This window comes from Alligator mississippiensis, chromosome 4 (assembly GCF_030867095.1).
Source record: "Alligator mississippiensis isolate rAllMis1 chromosome 4, rAllMis1, whole genome shotgun sequence".
Lineage (NCBI taxonomy): Eukaryota > Metazoa > Chordata > Crocodylia > Alligatoridae > Alligator > Alligator mississippiensis.
In genome coordinates this window covers 153,474,622-153,494,564 of record NC_081827.1, presented here as the reverse complement: position 1 = coordinate 153,494,564, position 19,943 = coordinate 153,474,622, and the positions used below count along the sequence as shown (strand labels likewise).

The window sequence follows — 19,943 nt, the reverse complement described above, 5'->3', positions numbered from 1 at the left end:
ATTGCTGCCCTTAGACAAGCAACAAGCATCAATGCTTTCACCATACATCCCTCCCTGGCAGAGGGAGTTTAAGAATGCTGTGGGACTCCCCATCCCATGCACCCAGGATTTCCTGTAAGTCCTGTTTTCTCATTGCAAGACTAGAACATCTGGCTGATGTATCCCTGACAAGTTTTACCCTGCTCCAGAAGACACAAGTTGTTCTGCTTAGTAAGAGGGAGGCTCCCTACACCTTTCTTCTGGAGGACATGGTGCTGCTGGATGATATTGAGTTGTGGAAGGAGATTGTAAGCTTTGATAGGTCCATCAACAGGTGAGGCAACCCTGGAAATACAAGAGCTACACTTCACAGCTATCAGAAGATATGCTACCAGTTCATTGCCTTGCCTGACCTGCAAGCCATCAAAGCTGGTATCGACCTGTTGTTTGTCTAGCAGCCAGTTCCCCTACCATATCCCATCCCAGGGCATAGTGCACTGGTCTATGGATGCCATGACCTTCCATCCCAGTGCAAGCACTGCAGCGTATCCTGGTGAAGTGTTGACTGCCATGACCATGCAACCGCTCCCTGTGTAAGCAGCCATGTGATTTCCCTCTACCCCATGCCTCTAGTGCTGGGCATGAACTGCACATTCCCAGAAGCCTCCACTATTCATCACATGTGAGATCTGGGAAGTTGGGTGGAAGGGAGCCAGGGGCAGCAACAGGGCATCATCTGCTTGGGACCTAGGTTCCCCAGTCATGGCATTGTGCGAAAATGAGGCGTGGTCCCAACCACTTTCCAGACATCTTAGCAGATGAGAACATCTCAAAGAAGAGTGGATATGGGAGCTTCAGTCATTACTGCAATATTAGCACTGAACTCTGTGTTTTGACTGCCTCATGCCTGGCTGCTAGGAACTTGTCTCTACAAGAGGTGACTCTTATCAGAGAGAGGAGGTATTGTTGGAGTCGGGGGTGGGAATGTGCCTTGCTGCTGCAAAGTATCTGTTGCTTGTACCATCATCCATCCCCCTTCCCAGCCTCCTATCCTTTTCATCATCTAAGAGTAGTAGTTTGTGCCCCACCACATTCTGACAGGGATAAGCCTCCCCACAGAGGGAGGAATGAGCAGAGGGCAAACCTCCTCATTGGCTGAGACAGGAACCTCATGATGAGAGATGACGAGGTGGGTGTTGGGCAGGCCTAAGGAAAGAGAAGATACCTTGGGGACTGTATCAAATCTTGTTAATCCATTAGCATCCTGTGATGACAAGGTGTGAAGTGCCCCATTAGCTAGGTACCTCTTAATAGCTGGGAAACTCTTGAGAAACCTGCTACAGAATTTTCAGTGGTTCACACAGTTAACAAAATACTCAAGGTGCAGAGAGAAGTGCAGCTCCCTGCTGTAACTGAGAACTCTTTGCAGGAAGCATTGTGAGTTGCAATTCTCCAGACCAAACAGAAGTTCACTGTTGGTTCTAGGCAGAAAAGGAATGTAGCTGCTAGCTGCAGCCCAAAGCAGGTTTCCTTTACCTGTCACCTTGGGAGGTGCTCCGATACACCCATCCCACTCTCTAGTAGGGGCTGAAAACCCCCCAGACCAAACTTATGACGCTCCTTTTCTCCTCTCCCATTCTGAAAACAGTTTGAGGCTGGCAGGCAGTGCAGACAGAAGTTATAGAAGACACTCTGTTTTGAAACGTCTTCATCTGACCCCTCATGCAATGAGGATTCAGATTTTCACCCCATGAGCCATTTTTTAAGCTGTCTGCAACTGTGCACTTGTGTTTGATCATGGCTATAGACCACTTTTGTGGCCAGATCAGGCAAAAATTGCAGTATTGCCAACCCCACCATGTCAAAAATCATGAGACAAAATCTTAAAAATTAAGAGATTTGGAATGTAAATCATGAGATGCTATTTTTCAAGTGTGTGTGGGGGGGCCTTATTTGTGAAGGTGTGGGGGGAGGGTAGTTCCCTGCACACCCTGGTAGCATGCAGGGTACTGTGGGTCAGGAGTGAGGGGCAACAGCAGGGCTGGGGGCGCTGAGGCTTGGGAGTGAGGAGCAGAGACACAGATACATAGACACACACAGAGACATACTGACACACAGATGGGCTGGGGTAAGTTGTGTGACAGAGCCGTGTGTGGCTTGTCCAGGAGCACAATATGGGGGTGCGGCTCCCTGCCACTGCATGCACCCCTGGGGGAGGCTTGGGGGGCACATGCCCCCTGGATTTGTGTATGGGACAGAGGCAGGCTGCCTGCTGGGGCTCTCTGCCCTGCTGCCTTTGCCTCGGGAGCCGCATGACAACATCAGGTGGGCAGGGGATGTGCAGCATGGTTAGTGTGTGACTCCCAGGGCCAAGGCAGCAGGGCACAGAGCCGCAGCCCACCTCTGCCCCACATACAGATTCCCCCTCTGCCCCCCGTGCTCCTGGACGAGCTGCCCATAGCTCTGTCGCATGACCAGCCTCAGGGTCCCATTCATCCCAGCCCCTGCCTCACCCCCTCCCTCACCATGGGGGGCCCCCCTGCCCCTTCCCCCTCCCCTTCCTTCCCCCTTCACAGACTTACCAGCTCAGTGCTCTCTACATATGTCAAAAGAAAAAAATCCCATAATTTGATCTCTCTATTCAGAGATCATAAGTCAGAGTTAATTTGACTTGGAAATCAGGAGTCTCATGATTTTTCTGCAAGCGTTGGCATTACTGAAATTGTCACTTCTGTCTGTGCCTTCTGTTCCCACAGACTCCACAGCTTGATGTCCCTTCCATTATCACTCCATCTCTTAGAAAAGTGTTGCGGTTGGGAGGGAAGGAATGCACGTACATGTAGAGCTTGTCAGCCTCCTGAATACTCTGGAGAGAGACTAGAGGATCTGGAAAATACTTGGCAGCAGCACAGGAAAGGGGCTCTACAGCATTGCATTTTTTGCCTGTAGCTTACAAGGTGGTGGCCCTTTACACAGGATTGATGTGCTTTCAGATCCATTCTCCTGCACTTGTCCCAGGAAGACATGTACCCCCTCCATTGTCACAACACAGCCCTGCAGTAGTGCACGGGTCACGAGAGGGCTTGGTGTGCCTTTGTACTTAGTAGCAAGTGACTGTGACTGATGATGACATATGAGTTCATCTTTCCAACCCTGAGCAATAGACTTTGGTATAAATCACAGACACACCCTGGAGCTCGTGGGGGTGGAGAGTAAAGTCTTCTGGGATGCTGGAGGGCTAAGACCCGCCCTGTAGGACTACCTAGAACTGCATATATTACATGTGCGACAAAATATTGCACTACCAAGAAGTTTGTGTTTGAAAGGAATGCTCTGGTTGCAGATCAGCCACTTTTTTTCATACTATAGACAGTGTGAACAGTCACTGCTTTCAGTGCTACCAGGGCATTTGTAGTGCTACAAATGTAACGTCTGCCAATGGCCTCAGAGCAGGAAGTGTCTTGTGCTAATCAGATCCACTGATGCACAGGAGAAGTTAGAACCCTACCTCTTTGAGTGGGAGAGTGTTTTGTTTTGGGTTTTTTGTAGGCTCATAGTGGACATTGCAGCATCATGAATATTAACAGCCTGAGTAACAGATATGGTAAACGCTAAGGAATACACATCTACAGGAAACCTTAAATTCTGAAATGTTAACTGAATATAGAAACTAATTGTGCTTATGTAAGCTATTAGGCAAGAGATAAGCCCTTTTCCATGCCATTAACATTTTTATAGAAAATAGTTTGTATGTAATACAGGACACAGAGCTTTCCCCAAACTATGTAACGTAAGGCACAGTGCAATATTTATCTTTTCTTTTTCTCTCATTTTTGTTAACAGAAGACTGTGACTGTGAAGGATATTTCAATGGGCAATATATAGGTAAGAAGCCTAATTCCCATTTGTCTTCCCTGTAGAATGTGGCATGGATCGTATTGCTTTTGTTTTAGAGCAGCTTATCAGTTCTCTAGGTTTGTGCAAATTGTGTTAACTGGATTGTGTAGAGGTACAAGCCACAATCTGACTTTTGGCACGAGGCCAAGAGACTCAACAAAAATTCAACCTTTGTTTTGGAGACTCAAGTACATCTTACCCTAAACAGTTTCCCATCACATAAGCAAATATATACATTTGTTGTCTGAATTTGCTGTGGAATGTGCGTCTTCTTATAATTTGCTGTATTGAAGGAGTCTGTTGCGTCCTTTCAACAGCATTCTAAGGACCTCACTATTCCCTTCTATACTGAAGCACACTATGCACCAAATTGTTTGTAAACAACAAATTAGTCTTTCTTGAAGCAAGGCATATTGCTAATATAGCAAAAAGGGCTTTAAGCTAGGTTCAGTGAGGGATGGAAACAAAAGTTCACAAACAAATAAAGAACAAAAAGATGTGAATGAAGGCTAAGGAAGAAAAGACAATGAGGAGTCTTCACCATATTGTGAGATGGAAATTAGTAGGGCAATCAGCAAGTCTTCTAAAATGTTTATGTTAGAGAAACACGTGGGGAAGTACACAAAATGATGTTAATGGAATAACAGACTTGTTGGAATAATTCATGTGATTGGAATATTGTCATGAGTGTGAGTTCAACTTGTTTTATTGTTACAAGTAAGAAAAAATGAGGTGTGGTTGCCTTTTATATTAAAAGATGCATAAATTTGTATTGAGGCAAAGAATTGAGTGAGAGACACAGGCCATAGATTCATAGATGTTAGGGTCGGAAGGGACCTCAATAGATCATCGAGTCCAACCCCCTGCATAGGCAGGAAAGAGTGCTGGGTCTAGATGACCCCAGCTAGATGGTTATCTAACCTCCTCTTGAAGACCCCCAGGGTAGGGGAGAGCACCACCTCCCTTGGGAGCCCGTTCCAGACCTTGGCCACTCGAACTGTGAAGAAGTTCCTCCTAATGTCCAATCTAAATCTGCTCAGGGGCACCTTGGTGAATAAAACCTCACCAATTCCCTTCTGTGCCCCCGTGATGAACTTATAGGCAGCCACAAGGTCGCCTCTCAACCTTCTCTTTCGGAGGCTGAAAAGGTCCAGTTTCTCTAGTCTCTCGTCGTAGGGCTTGGTCTGCAGGCCCTTAACCATACGAGTGGCCCTTCTCTGGACCCTCTCCAGGTTATCCGTATCCCTCTTGAATTGTGGCGCCCAGAATTGCACACAGTACTCCAACTGCGGTCTGACCAGTGCCCGATAGAGGGGAAGTATCACCTCCTTGGACCTATTCGTCATGCATCTGCTGATGCACGATAAAGTGCCATTAGCTTTTCTGATGGCTTTGTCACACTGCCGACTCATGTTCATCTTGGAGTCCACTAGGACTCCAAGATCCCTTTCCACTTCCGTGCCACCGAGCAGGTCATTCCCTAGGCTGTAGGTGTGCTGGACATTTTTCCTCCCTAGGTGCAGCACTTTGCATTTCTCCTTGTTGAACTGCATTCTGTTGTTTTCTGCCCACTTGTCTAACCTGTCCAGGTCTGCTTGCAGCTGTTCCCTGCCCTCCGGCATGTCCACTTGTTCCCATAGCTTTGTGTCATCTGCAAACTTGGACAGAGTACATTTCACTCCCTCGTCCAAGTCGCTGATGAAGACATTAAAGAGTATCGGTCCAAGGACCGAGCCCTGTGGGACCCCACTGCCCACACCCTTCCAGGTCGAAGCCAACCCATCCACTACGACTCTCTGGGTGCGACCCTCCAGCCAATTCGCCACCCACTGGACTGTGTAGTCATCCAAGTCACAGCCTCTTAACTTGTTCACCAGTATGGGGTGGGATACCGTATCGAAGGCCTTCCTGAAGTCTAAGTATACAACATCCACCCCTACTCCTGTGTCCAGGCGTTTTGTAACCTGGTCATAAAAAGAGACTAGATTGGTCAGGCACAATCTGCCTGCCACAAACCCATGCTGGTTTCCCCTCAGCATAATTTGTCCTGCCGGGCTCTCGCATATGTGAGCCTTGATAATTTTTTCAAAGACTTTGCCAAGGATGGAGGTGAGACTGACTGGCCTAGAGTTGCCCGGGTCCTCCTTCCTTCCCTTCTTGAAAATGGGGACCACATTGGCCCACATTGCATGTGTGGCCATGTCCACACATGCATGCATGTGCGATTTGTGGCACCAGAAACCATATGCCTTGCATGTTAAACCATGCGCTGCACTACTAATTGCAGTGTGGTGGCAAAACTTGCTACCAGAATTTGCCAGTGGTAAAAAAAAGAAAAAAAAAGGCCCTGATAAAAAAGTGGGGCAAAGCGTGCAAAAGAAGCCTAATCCCCTGTCTCCACATGCTGCTTCCTAGCTGACTAGGACACTGGGCACCTCAGTATGGGGGCTGCCTGCTGGCTAGGCCCACACTGAGGTACCCTGTGCCCCAGCCAACCCTCCACACAGCCCATGGAACCTGACCGGGAGCCAGGAGGGGCTGGCCATGGGCAGTTTGCCCGAAGTGGGACAATCTATCCCTCAACAAACTGCATGTGCAGGGGCATGTACTGCAGCATAAATTTGTGCAGCTACCATTTCTGCCGCTGCGAGACAATACCCCTACTTGTCTGGACTGTTGAAGCCTATGGTTAAAGTAAAAGGGGAAAACTGCAATCACAGATGCTGTGATAGACTCTCACACCAGAAGGAAGCACTTTTTAAAAACAGATTCTTCAGATAGCAAAATCACAGGACTTAGTGCTTACGGGGGAGTTTAATTATCAGGATATCTGCTGGAATATCAGCATTGCACAAATAATCAAGCAAGTTTTGGATTGTTTTGGGCAGCAGTTGGCAAAGTTTTGCAGTGACAAGCCATATCAACCTGATTCAGGTCCAAAGCAGGCCAGTGCTTCTGATCTAGTCACCGCCACTGCAACTTCTCCCTGTTATCTAGTCATGGCATTAGCAAAGCCCCTCATTCCAGTGCCCAGGCTGGATGCAATGGCTGGATTCAGTCCATGGGTCATATGTTGCTGACCTCTGGTTTTGGAGGCAGCTTTTTGAAGCAGACAGTAGAGAAACCAAGTAAGGGGGAGAACAAACATAAATAAATAAATAATCGAAGGTCCAGAAAATGTGGTGTAGAAGGAGAGGTTGGAAGAAGTGAATTTATGTAATCTGGAGAATAGAAGACAGAGGGAGTTGATAATAGTCTTCAACTATCAAGAGGGTTCTTATAAAGAGGATTGTGATTGATTGATTGATTGATTTCTGTGGATACAGAGAAAGGAAAAGAAGCAGTGGTCTCAAATTATATAAAGGGAAATTTAGGTTGAATATTAAGCAGAAATTTCTAACTGCCAGGTGGTTAAGCACTGGAACGAATTACCTAGAGAAACTGTAGAATCTCCATTACTAGAAGTTTTAAAACTTAGGTTAGGCAAACACGTGTCAGGCTGATCCTACCTTGAACAGGAGGCTGGATTAGATAACTTTCCAGCGCTATGATTTTATGAAAGACCACACAAGCAACAGAAGTTTAAAGCAGTTTAGCCAATGAGCTGGGATGAGACTTGATTTAACATATCTGATACTTTGCTCTTTAGCTGGGTTGCGGAGGAGCTTTAGATTAAGTCGAAAGGAGAAACAGAACAACCAGATTGAAGCAAAGCAGACGGAACAAGCAGATACATTGGAGCTACTAACATATGAAGAAGTCACGAAGTATCAGCAACAGCCTGGAGAAAAGCAGAGACTCATTGTTCTGATTGGTAAGATACAGACCTGGCCAAACATTTTTACTAGTTTAAGAGTGATAATTTTTTTGCTTCCCCCATCAGTGGAAAATGGCTTTTGTTGACAAAAAAAAGTTTCTAAAAAGGTTCCTTTTTAGTCACCTTTTTATAATGAAAACATGAAAGATTTCCCTTCTAGAAGCTATAATGAAGAGCTCTGTAACATGGTAATGTCCTCTAATTTTCTCCAGTTTTCTGTAGTAGGGCCTTGTTTTCTCCCATATCTAGGCTTGGATAGGCTCACTGACAGGTTTGCCTCATCAGCAGGGATCCTGGTTTTTTCTGATAAAAACATCGCAAATTCTCTGATAAAATCCCCAAAATCCATGATTAAGATGAAAGGCCCCTCACACCCCTGCCCCTGCTGGTGCCTCTCATTTCCCACCCCCTCTAGTCCCCTGGCCCTGCTGGTGCTGCTTACTCCCCCACCCACACACGCACACACAGCTCCATGGCCCTGCTGGTGCCATTCACTCCCCCCTACAGCTCTTCAGCCCTATTGGTGTCCCTCACTCCCTCCCCACAGCCCCCTGCCACCCCCAGCCCTGCTGGAGGGGGCACCCAGCTGCCAAAGCTATGGGGCCAGTGACCTGGGTCCACAGCCTCTTGCCCATGGCTGGAGGTGGCAGCTGCTGCAGTGAAGCAGAGCCTGACTTCTCCACCCCCCGCTGCCTGCTGCAGGATCAGGTGGGGTGGGGCCAGCTCCCCACCTCTGTGCACACTTTGGGGGGCAGGAGGGACCAGTGCCCCCAGATCGGTGCACAGGGTGGGGTGGGTGCACACTGCCTGCTGCAGGCTTGGGCTCCTGCCCTGCTGCCCTCCCCCAGGGCCACTGCAACCCAGCAGGTGCAACCTGGCACTGCAGGGCACAGTGGGGCTCTGCGGGGATCTCCTTGCTGCTGCCAGCTCCGTGCTGCCCTGGCGATGCGTCCCCTGCTTGCGGGGCTGCACTGAGGGGCACAATCCCGCATTGCTACTGCCACGCATGCAGTGTATGCATCGCCAGGGCAGTGCAGGGCTCACACAGCCCTGCTGTTCCCTGCAGCACTGGGTTGCGCCTGCCAGGCTGTGGAGGCCCTGGGGGAGGGCAGCAGGGCAGGAGCCCGAGCCTGCAGCAGGCAGCCTGCTTCCACCCCAACCCTGTTCACAGATTTGGGGAGCACAGGTCCCATCTACCTCCCGGAGTGTGCACAGTGGCGGGGAGCTGGCCACACCTCTCCACCCCCTGAACGAGCCTCCTGCAGCCCCGTCCTGCTACCCGTCAGGGCCCTGAGGCTGCGAATTGCGGTCCTGGGCCCCAAGCCCCGTGCACCCCCTGGCTGGGCAGGAGCCCCAGCTCCAGCCCTGCCCTACTCCCTCCCTCCCTATGGGGCCTCAGTGCCCCCCACTCCACTTACCTATGTGGGCTGCTCTCCAGGCTGCCTGATGGCCATGTGCATATACAGGGACATGGCGCCCCCTTGCCTGACTGCCCTCCTTCCACTCCCTCCCTGCCTCTTGCAGGCTATAACTCAGCCAGCCTGCAGACAGCTCTTTGCAAAACTGCAAAATCCATGGGTTTCTCTGGTAAGATGAGAAATCCACATTTGCCTCCGGTAAAAGGTAAAATCTGCCATTTTCTCCATTTTCCTCATGAGAAATGGAAAACCCGGATCCCTGCTCATCAGCTGTTGCATCAAAGACCAGAAACTGCCCTATGTTCCCAGCTTCCAATGGGGTGCTGGGGGGACAGTTCTGAACATTGCTCCCTAACCCACAGGAGCTGTGGCAGACCTGGGTCCGGGACAGAGCCACACCCTGCCTGGTCCCAGTACGCTGGATGCTCTGACAGCTTACTGCTGGGCAGACTGTCAGGAAGCCAGCTACTCTCATTCCCCCCCTCCCATTTGGCAGGCAGAAAGGAGAGCAGGGAACTGTGGGATAGTGGTGAACAAAAATACCTGTTCACATGTAAATTTGTCTCAGAAAGCCTTCCCAGCTGTTGATTTAAATAGCAACATTTTTTTGTTGTAGAGCCACTATTTTAGGGTTGGAATGGCCATTTTTTAATAGGATAAAAAGCCTGAATGTGTGGCCACAGACTATGGGTGCCAACTTTTATTTTTGCTGGTGGGGGGTAAGATGATGGACTTACAGAAAGTTTTATGCATTTCAGATGACAGCCCTCTTCCCAAGTGGGGCCAAGGCTCTCAGGCCCCCACGTACACGGTACCTCTGGCACAGACTTTTTGTTGTTCTAAAACAACAGATAAAAGTGGGCCAAAGTAATATCGATCTAAGCCTCTAGTGACTAGTAAATGTCTGGCCTGTAGGTATTTGAGGATTTAAGCAGCTGATGTTGATGCTATTTAAGGTAGAAGCAAGTGAGCCCTAGCATCTCTTGTCTCTCCACACTTAAAGATTTTTTTCCAGCTTCCTCCTAAATAGTGTATTTTGTTTACATGCAGCTGATAACATTCCTTTAGTTTGCAGAATTTATTTTCACACAGAAGCTTTTTGCTTTTATTAGGTTCATTGGGAGCCAAACTAAATGAGCTCAAGCAGAAAGTTGTATCAGAGAATCCACAGGAGTATGGTGTTGCAGTTCCACGTAAGTGAAATCTACAGAAGTCTGTATTTGCGAATCATTCTGTGAATCATGCTCAGTAGTAAAATTACTAGTTAAAATGCTGTTCAGTAATCTATTACCATTCTTATCCTCATTTATGTGCATCTTTAGGACATAGCTCATTTCCTTTCCAACCCTTGCAAGCATTTCCTTCTCTCAACAGCCCAGTTCATATAACTTTCCCCTCTGGCACACAGACAGAGTCTGGAATCTTGTCAACTGAGTCAATTTTTTGTATTACATTTTCCTAAGTGAACAGATTGATTTTTCTCAGTACCCATAACAGAAGTGACACTGAATTACTAGGAAATGAAATTAAATTGTAAATTTCAAAAGTTGGAATAAAAATGAAACATTTTGGAAAATTCAGCAAAAAGGAAACTTAAGCTTCACTGTTCTTTGTTAAAATGGTGTTTATCTACAGTCTTGCTTCATCAGTTAAATTAAGGAGAAAAATATTAATCTTAAGTAGAGAGCAGTGAAGCAGACAAGTTCCTGTTTAGTACTCTGAAGTCTTGATTAGCATATTAATTCTATTTATACACAACCACAGTCACTTGCAACTTGGAATTTAAAAACCTATTCCAAAAAGTGGTGGTAGTGCTTTTATGATGTATAGATTAATAGTCCAGATGGATGGTGATAATGGCTGCTGATCCAACATTGAAATTATTACAGAAGTTTTCTAAATAATGCAAATAACCATCTCAAGATCCAAACCTAGCTTAGGGTTCTATCATCCACTTCTGTTATCCTAAAAATGTAATTATGTCAATGGCCCTTATGTTTAGACAGCAGGTGTGTGTGTGCATGTGTATGTGTTGACATTGCTAACATATACTGTTGGCTTTAACTTTCTTTTTCAATAGCCCTTTACTGAAGACCTACAGTGTACACTAGTAATTACTTTTAAATTTGAATGTAATGCTTAATTGTCACATTTGAAGTGCATGTGCATATATTTTCAAGAGCAGCTTGTCTTTGTATGTATTTGGATAATGGTCAACAAAGTCTTCTGTTGAAGTAATGAGAATAATGAGAAGAAATGGCAATTTTAAAGCTAGGGAAAGAGGCAGTCTAATTAGTAGTACAGGCAGTCCCTGGATTTACGACACATTTGGTTCCTGAAAACCATGTCTTAAGTCGAAATGTTGTAACTCGGAACCAATTTTCTCATAAGAAACAATGTTATAAATGGGGGACTGGTTCCTGAACCAAGGCCCAATACCCTATTTTCACCAAAAATAACTCAGTATTTTGTACTCTATCAGTTATAGATGAGTAATATAGGTACATTAATGTATTTATATTGTAAATAGCAATCGTATTGATTTGGAAGAACTTCTTTGAGGTGACTTTGCTGGACTTTTTGAAACGCTCTTAGTTGGGCTTTTTGAAGGGTTCTTGGCTGGAGTCTTTTCAGGAGTCTTGGCTGCAGGTTTTTCTGGAGTCTTGTCTGCCTTCTTAAAGAAAGTGTCCAAGGAAGTTTGGACAGATGCTGTCCAGGGAGATGAGCGATGCAGCGAACTTGTTGACTGGCGTTGCATCGCATCTGTTCAAGTGTTGTAAAGTTGAAACTGACGTTATAAAGTTGAAATGGTGTCAATTTATAAAAGTTGTAAGTGTGAAATGTAACTCAAAACGTAAGTTGAGGACTGCCTGTATTATGTATGAACATAATATAACAGCAAGAAGAGGTCATCAAAATGATACAGGAGTTAATCAGGTAGATAATTTAGCAGTGCTAGGAAATGAGCCAAGCTATAGTAAGGAGGTAAACAGAAAATTCAACAAAAAGAGGGGAAAGGGAAATGTAGACAAAATATCCAAGGTGGAATGAAAAGGTTCATATTGTGATTCTTTTTTTTCACTTGGCTTCTTGAACTCTAGTCCCTGATTAAATAAATATTACTGCAACATTGGTCCTAATGAACACTCAGCTAGCAATCTGATTTTTTTCTCCTATGAGGTCTAGGATGTTCTTAATATATCTCTATGGTGCTTGTGCATATGCAGAATTTCTCAGCACAGTAGAATGTATTCATCTTCAGGGGCAGATCCAGGGGGGAGCAGTGGCACAGCTGCACCCCCCCTTTTGGATTAGCATGTACCACAGGAGCCTCCCGGGACTTTTTAAAGCTCCTAAAACAGGTGAAAATCCTCCCTCTCTTCCCCTTCCTGTTCAGAGGCATGCCCTCTTCCTGCCCCTTCCCTCCCTGCCTCCCTCACATGCCTTTCCCCACTGTCTCCAGTGGGTGGAGGGAACTAATCTCCAGCTACCTTGTTGCCACTGTCACCTCCCCAGTTGAGCCCAGTCCCTGCTTAGTCCAGCTGGCTCTAGAGCTTCCCTACTCCTGAATAGTGGGGAAAGGAGAAGCAGTAGGCAGAGGAGTGGGAAGCACGGAGGGGTGGGGGGAAGAGGAGTATAGGAGACGTGTCTGAGCAGGAGAGTGGAGGGGCATTTTCACTGGGTTTAGGGTTTTCAAAAGTCTCCAGCAGCTCCCACCATATAGTCTGCCCCCCGGTGGGGGCAGAGGAGGTAGGGATCAGGGGGTGCAGCTTCCTCTGCAGTGTGCCTTGCTGCTCCTGCCCCTCCTTTTGGGAAATCCTGAATTCATCCCTGTTCACTTTAATATTTTCTACAGTCTTTTATCCTAACTTGAAGCAGAGGGTCAACACTTTAAACCAGGGGTGATCAACCTTTGCCCATGGGCCAAATGTGGAGCCTTGGAATCTGTCCCACAGGGCTCACTACAGGTTGGGAAATTTGGCAGTGGTAGAGCCGTGACAGTACTGCCAACCCTTCTCTGCTGCCAAAATTCCAAGCCCTGGGGAGTGGGTCTGAGCTAGGCCATGACCCTCCCCTTGCACAGTGAAATCAGAGCCAAGCCATGACCCCTTCCCTTCAAGCCATTGGGTTGGGGCCAAGCTGCACCCCCATCTTCCCACAGGGCCAGGATACGCTTACTCCCCCTGACACACACAGGACCAGGCTGAGGCTGGGCCATGTCCCCTTCCTTCTGTGCAACTGCTTTGGGGCTGAGCCCCCCATGGCCTCCCTCCATGGGGCCAGGTTGATGCTGACCCAAGCACCCTTCCACCATGCAGCTGGATCAGGGTCAGGTTGCTCCTCTGATCCCCTCTGCACAACTAGATGGGGCCCTGCCAGATTTGAGCTACAGAGGGATCGAGCATGCCCCATCTGGCTCACTGCCCAAAAAGGTTGTGCACCACTGCCTTAAGCAGTGTGCACTCGAGCACATCTAGCTTTGAGGTATAAATGCATGAATGCAACTAATGCATACTTTCAAAAGCCATTAGTTAAGGTCCAAAACATCAGGAGAATGATCTGTCTTAGAAAATTCCTGTCTTAGAAATGCTGTTCAGTTCATCCATGCACTTATCAGGAACTTTTTCATATGTTCCAAAACTTACACAAACAAAGTAACCCTACCAGACCCCTTATATCTTAACTTTGGGACCCTCATGAATGAAATATTGTCTCTGGAAGATTTCTACACCAACATCAAATTTCTGGATACCACAGTCCATATCTGGGATGACATCCTACAAGCCACTGTATACAGAAAACCAGTGAATTACTTCTCTTATGTTCATAAGACTGATAGCTACCCTAGACACACTAAGAAAGCTATAATCTATAGTCAGGTCCTCAGATACGACATCTGCCCAAAAGGACATAAGAATTGCCATTTACTGGGTCAGACCATAGGTCTGTCCTGCCAGCGTCCTTTATCACACAGTGGCAGAGAGTGGATGCTGAAAGGGAGAGTGAACTGGGTATGACCATGGTTTTTTCCTCTGTTCCTCTCTCACTTGCAGCCTCCAGCATTTTAAGGTCTGGGAACTTCTGATTCAGAGGTTATATCCCTAACTCCTGTACTCAATAGCCACTGATGCCTGTTTCCTCCAAGAATTTGTCCAGGCCCTTTTTCGAATCTGGCTAAACCAGGGGTGGGCAAAATGGCCAATCCAGCTGGCAGCTGGACGCCATTTCCCACAGCCCTTGCCCTTATGGCTTGTGCTGGTCTCCATGGAGACCCAAACCTCACCTGCACAGGAAAGCTTAGGCTGGGGTTGCCATGGAAACCAGCCTGAGCCGCGCTGGCAGTGTGCATGGCAGAGCAATGCAGGGGGCTGCTCTGGAGCTGCTGGGAACTTGGGATGGGGGCAGCTTGCTCCGCAGCCAGGGCAGAGCTGTGCTTGTGCAGGCTACAGATCGCGACTCTGCCCTGGCTCTGGATCAATCTGCTCCCATCCCAAGTTCTCAGCAGCTCTGGAACAACCCCCTGCGCTGCTGTGCTGTGTGCACTGCCAGCATGGCTGAGGCCAGTCTCCATGGCAACCCCCAGCCTGAGCTTTCACATGCCGGTGTGGCTGGGGTCACCATGGAGACTGGCACAAGTCATGCGGGCAGAGGCGGCTGGGAAATGGAATCTCAGCCAACTGGATCCAGCCTGTGGGCCGGACTTTGTCTATCCTTGGGCGAAACTCAGCTTCCACATTTGGTGGCAATGAGTTCCATACTTTAATTACACACTATAGGTGCATCTACACATGCAGTTAATGTGAAGCAATAAACTCCAGAGTAGTTTGAGCCTGAATCAACTGCTCCCAGGCATTGCATCTGCACATGTGGCAAAGCTCAGGGGTTGGGGGTGGTAATTCCAGTCCCAAGATGGTGACCAGGGGACAGGGCACCTGTCAAGAGGCGGGGATACCCATGTAGCCTTTGGAAGCTCACTAAACCCTGTTAAACAACCCTTCAGCTGAAATAATTGCCTGCCCCTAGCTTAGCCTCTTTAGTTTCTCCTCATATGGAAGCTCCTCCATACCACTGATCATCGTTGTTACCCTTCTCTGTACCTTCTCTAGTTCTTCTGTATCCTTTTTGAGGTGTGGGGACCAGAACTGGGCACAGTATTCAAGCTGTGGATGCACCATGGATTTATAAAGGGGCATAATACTTTCAGGTTTGTTTACAGTTCCTTTGTTAATAATTCCTAACATTTTGTTTGCCTGTTTGATGGCTGCTGAGCAATGAGCTGATGTATTTAGCAAACTGTCCACAATGACTCTTGGATCTCTTCCCTGTGTGGTAAAAACTAATGCAGAGTTCATCATGGTGTAGGTATATTTTGAGTTATTTTTGCCTATATGTATAACTTTACACTTAGCTACACTGAATTTCATCTTCCATTTAGTTTCCCATTTGCTAAATTGTGCCAGACCGTTCTGTAGTTCCTCACAGTCCTCCTTGGTCTTTACCACTTTGAATACTGTAGTTACTCAAATACAAGATGAGTTTTATTCCTTCAGCTGACATGGGGAAAATGCCCTTCATTTTATAATGACATACAAGGACATTTTGCTAAACACATCGTCTGTCATTAAACTGCTGCCAAAGCCAGGCAAACATGCTGATGGGACCTTTTTATTGGGGTGGTATCCTGTGTACAAGCCCCAAAGCCTTGGAGTTCAGATACCCCTAGTCTTGCTTACTCCTAGCCAAAATCTATGAATTAGCTAAGGGAAAAGTGTGAAAGTAGTACTGCTCCAAAATTGATGGGAACCTTAATCGATGCACCTAATCTACATATACATTTTGGAGCATCCCAGTGCTGAGCTGTCATGCTAGGGTCACGCTAATCATTGGGCCCAGCCCAATGAGCTGTGTGGCAAATTATGAACCTTTGGCTTTGGACGCTTGCTCACTTGCATTGACGAGCTGTATTTGACTCTAGAACTCTATGGGCTGACAAGAGGTAAAGCGCTGCTGGATTTGGTGCTGGCCAAAGGGGATGATCTAGTCAGTGATCTGAGGATCGAAGGGAAGCTTGATGATAGTGATCATGAATTGATCACTTTTTCTATTGATCACAAAGCTGGCAAATCATTAAGCAATGCAGAAATCCTTGACTTTAGGAAAGCTGAATTTCACAAGCTCAGGAGGTTGGTTGCTGAGGCCCTCAGAGACCATTATCTGACAGGGAGCGGAGTCCACAATGAATGGTTGCTCCTTAAGGACGTAATCCTAAAAGCACAAGGGAAGTCTGTTCTGGCCTGTCGGAAAGGTAACAAAAGGGCTGGGAAGTCCCCCTTGGCTCAGTAGGGAACTCATGGACCTCCTGAATCTGAAAAGAGAAGCTTATAAGGGATGGAAGTTGGGAACTACCACTAAGGAGGATTATGCAGCACTCGCCCGCACCTGTAAGGAGTGGACCAGAAAAGCCAAGGCTGAAACCAAATTCAAACTGGCTATGGGAATCAAGGACAATAAAAAGTCCTTCTTCAAATGTGGGAAATTGGGAAAAAACAAGGGCAGCATCATACCCTTGCTGAACCAAGTGGGGCAGCTGACAATTGACACCCTGGAAAAAGCTAATCTCCTCAACGATTACTTTGCATCAGTTTTCCACCAAGCCAAGGGAATCACCTTGCCTGACAGGACACAGGGCTACTAGGGTAAGAGTGGACATACACCTATAATTGGTGAAGATCTTGTGAGGGAACAGCCTGAGAGGCTGGACATCTACAAGTCAGCTGGCCCAAATGGAATGCGCCCAGAGTGCTAAAAGAGTTGGCTGATATCATAGCACAACCAATGGCAAGGATATTTGAGAACCTGTGGCACTCGAGAGGTTCCTGAAGATTGGAAGAGGACCAATGCAGTGCCTATTTAAGCAAGGAGGAAAGGAAGATCCAGGAAACTACAGGACAATCTGTTTGACCTCAATCCCTGGAAAGATCTTGGAAAAATCAAAGAAACCATCAACAACAGGCTAACAGAAGGCTTTGCTGTGGGTCGGTCTTGCCTAACCAATCTCATTTCCTTCTATGACCAGGTGACGCATCACCTGGACAAAGGAGAAGAGGTTGATGTCATATATTTAGATGTCAAAAAAGCCTTTTACTTTGTCTCCCATGATGTCCTCATGGTAAAATTGGGGAACTGCAGCCTCGACAACCTTACGGTCCAGTGGCTGGGGAACTGGCTCATGGTGTGACCCAGAGAGTAATAGTTGACGGAACCAAGTCTACATGGCACATGGTAACTAGTGGCGTCCCTCAGGGCTCAGTACTCGGACCAGTACTCTTTAATATATTCATAAATTATCTGGATTTGGATGTCCAAAGTGTTTTGGCTAAGTTTGCAGATGACACCAAATTATGGGGAAGCGTGGTCATACTAAAGGATAGGTTGGCAATTCAGGCCGACTTGCACAGGCTCACAAAGTGGGCAGATCAGAACCTGTTGACATTCAACATGGAGAAATGCAAAGTGCTACACCTTGGGAGAAAAAACTCACATCATATTTATAGGCTTGGCAGTGCTACACTTGCTAGCACCATGACTGAAAGAGACTTGGAGGTCATGAATGACCACAAGATGAGCATGAGCCACCAGTGCGATGCCGCAGCCGGCAAAGCAAATAAAACTCAGGTTTGCATCTACTGATGCATCTCAAGCAAGATCCAGGAAGCCATCCTCCTGCTTTACTCAGCCTTGGTGAGGCCGCAGCTGGAGTACTGCATCCAATTCTGGGCTCCACACTTTACAAAGGATGTGGAGAAGCTTGAGAGAGTCAAGAGGAGAGCCACGTGCGTGATTAGAGGTCAAGAAAATAGGCCCTATGAGGAGAAGCTGAGAGGCAGGACTTTTCAGCCTGGAGAAATGGAGGCTCAGGTATGATTTAGTGGCAGTCTATAAGTATATAAGGAGTATGCATCAGCAACTGAGAGAATGCCTTTTCACCAGGGCACCCCAAGGAAAGACAAGATCTAATGGTCACAAACTGCTGGAAGATCATTTTAGACTCACAGTAAGGAAAAACCTCTTTACTGTCAATTCTCCAGAGTCTGGAATAGACTCCCCCCAGAAGTGGTGTAAGTACCTACTCTGGATACCTTTAAGAAATGCTTGGATGCTTATCTTGATGGGGTCATCTGACCCCACCTGATTTCCTGCCCCTTGGGTAGGGGGCTGGACCCAATGATCTTGCAGGGTCCCTTCCAGCCCTAATGTCTATGAAATCTATGACTAATATACATAGTGTGAAGAGAAGAGCTCCCAAAGTACTACTGGAAGTGTGTTTATGAGACACCTGTGTTAAAACATGCAGCAGTTTCAAAAAATGGGAACGTGCATCAATGCTGGAACTAAGTCTATAGGTACTATATGCAAATTGCTACAATTATTTAATTCATGGGTTTCAAATTTGCTTCTCACTTCCACTGTTCAGGGAGAGCAGGGTCTCACAGTAAGGAGAGGGGGAAGGGGCTACTAGGGGAAAAAGTTGAGGGGAAGTAGAGCAAAGGACTACCTGATTCCCCAGATTTATTTTCCTTGCTGTAGCAGTGGGAAGGGGGACAAATTCAACAAGGACAAGTGCAAAGTCCTGCACTTAGGACAGAAGACTCTCATGCACTACTACAGGTTTGGGACCAACTGGCTAAGCAGCAGCTCTGAAGAAAAGGATCTGGGGGTTACAGTGGACAATAAGCTGAATATGAGTCAACTGCATGCCCTTGCTGCTAAGAAGGCTAACAGCATATTGGGCTACATTAGTAGGAACATTGCCAGCAGATCAAGGAAAGTAATTATTCCCTTCTATTCTGCACTGATGAGGCCATATTTGGAGTACTGTGTCCAGTTTTGGGCCCCCCACTACAGAAAGGATGTGGACAAGTTGGAAAGAGTCCAGTGAGAGCAACAAAAATGGTTAGGGGACTGAGGCACATGACTTGTAAGGAGAGGCTGAGGGAACTGGGCTTACTTAATCTGGTGAAGAGAAGACTGAGGGGGGATTTGACAGCAACCTTAAACTACCTGAAGGGGGGTTTCAAAGAGGCTGGAGCTAAACTATTCTCAGTGATGACAGATGACAGAACAAAGAGCAATGGTCTCAAGTTGCAGCAAGGGAAGTTTAGTTTGGATATTAGGAAGAACTCTCAATAGGAGAGTGGTGAAGCGCTGGAATGGGTTACCTAGAGCAGTGGTAGACTCTCCATCCTTGGAGGTTTTTAAGGCCTGGCTTGACGGAACCCTGGCTAGAATGATTTAGTTGGGGATGGTCCTGTTTTGAGCAGTGGTTTGAACTAGATGAACTCCTGAGGTCCCTTCCAAACCTAATTTTCTATGATTCTATGAAATTCAAGGCAAATCTCCAATAATTAGATTCTGTACCTGGAAAATTATAACAAATTTATAAATTTTCCATATAATCAAATTATTTTTTTTTGGGGGGGGGTGTCGTCTTATAATCAGAGTCATCTTCTGTTTGAGTAAATATAGTGGTTTTGCATCATCTGCAAATTTGGCCACTTCACTACCCACCCCTTCTAGATCATTTCTGAATATGTTAAATAGTACTGGTCCCAACACAGATCCCTGGGGGATCCTACTGTTTACTTCGTTCCATCCTGAAAATTGACCCTTTATACTCACTCTTTGCTTTCTATCTTTGATCTGATTTCTAATCTACACATAGATGTTCCCTCTAATCCCATAGCTACCTACATTAGTTAAGAGTCTCTGATGGGGGACCACATTAAAAGCTTTTGGGAAGTCCAAATATGTTATGTAAACTGCATCTCCCT

General features: G+C 46.7%; 1 protein-coding gene across 4 annotated transcripts in view; it reads left to right on the top strand.

Moving 5' to 3' along the window:
* The window catches only part of MPP3 (MAGUK p55 scaffold protein 3), a 147,380-nt gene that overhangs the window by 98,860 nt on the left and 28,577 nt on the right, over positions 1-19,943 (top strand). For all 4 annotated transcript variants that reach the window (XM_019500484.2, XM_059726819.1, XM_059726820.1 and 1 more), the window contains exons 13-15: positions 3,823-3,864; positions 7,526-7,690; positions 10,224-10,304. In XM_019500484.2, the coding sequence (XP_019356029.1) occupies positions 3,823-3,864; positions 7,526-7,690; positions 10,224-10,304 (288 nt within the window). The remainder of the gene's footprint in view (positions 1-3,822; positions 3,865-7,525; positions 7,691-10,223; positions 10,305-19,943) is intronic.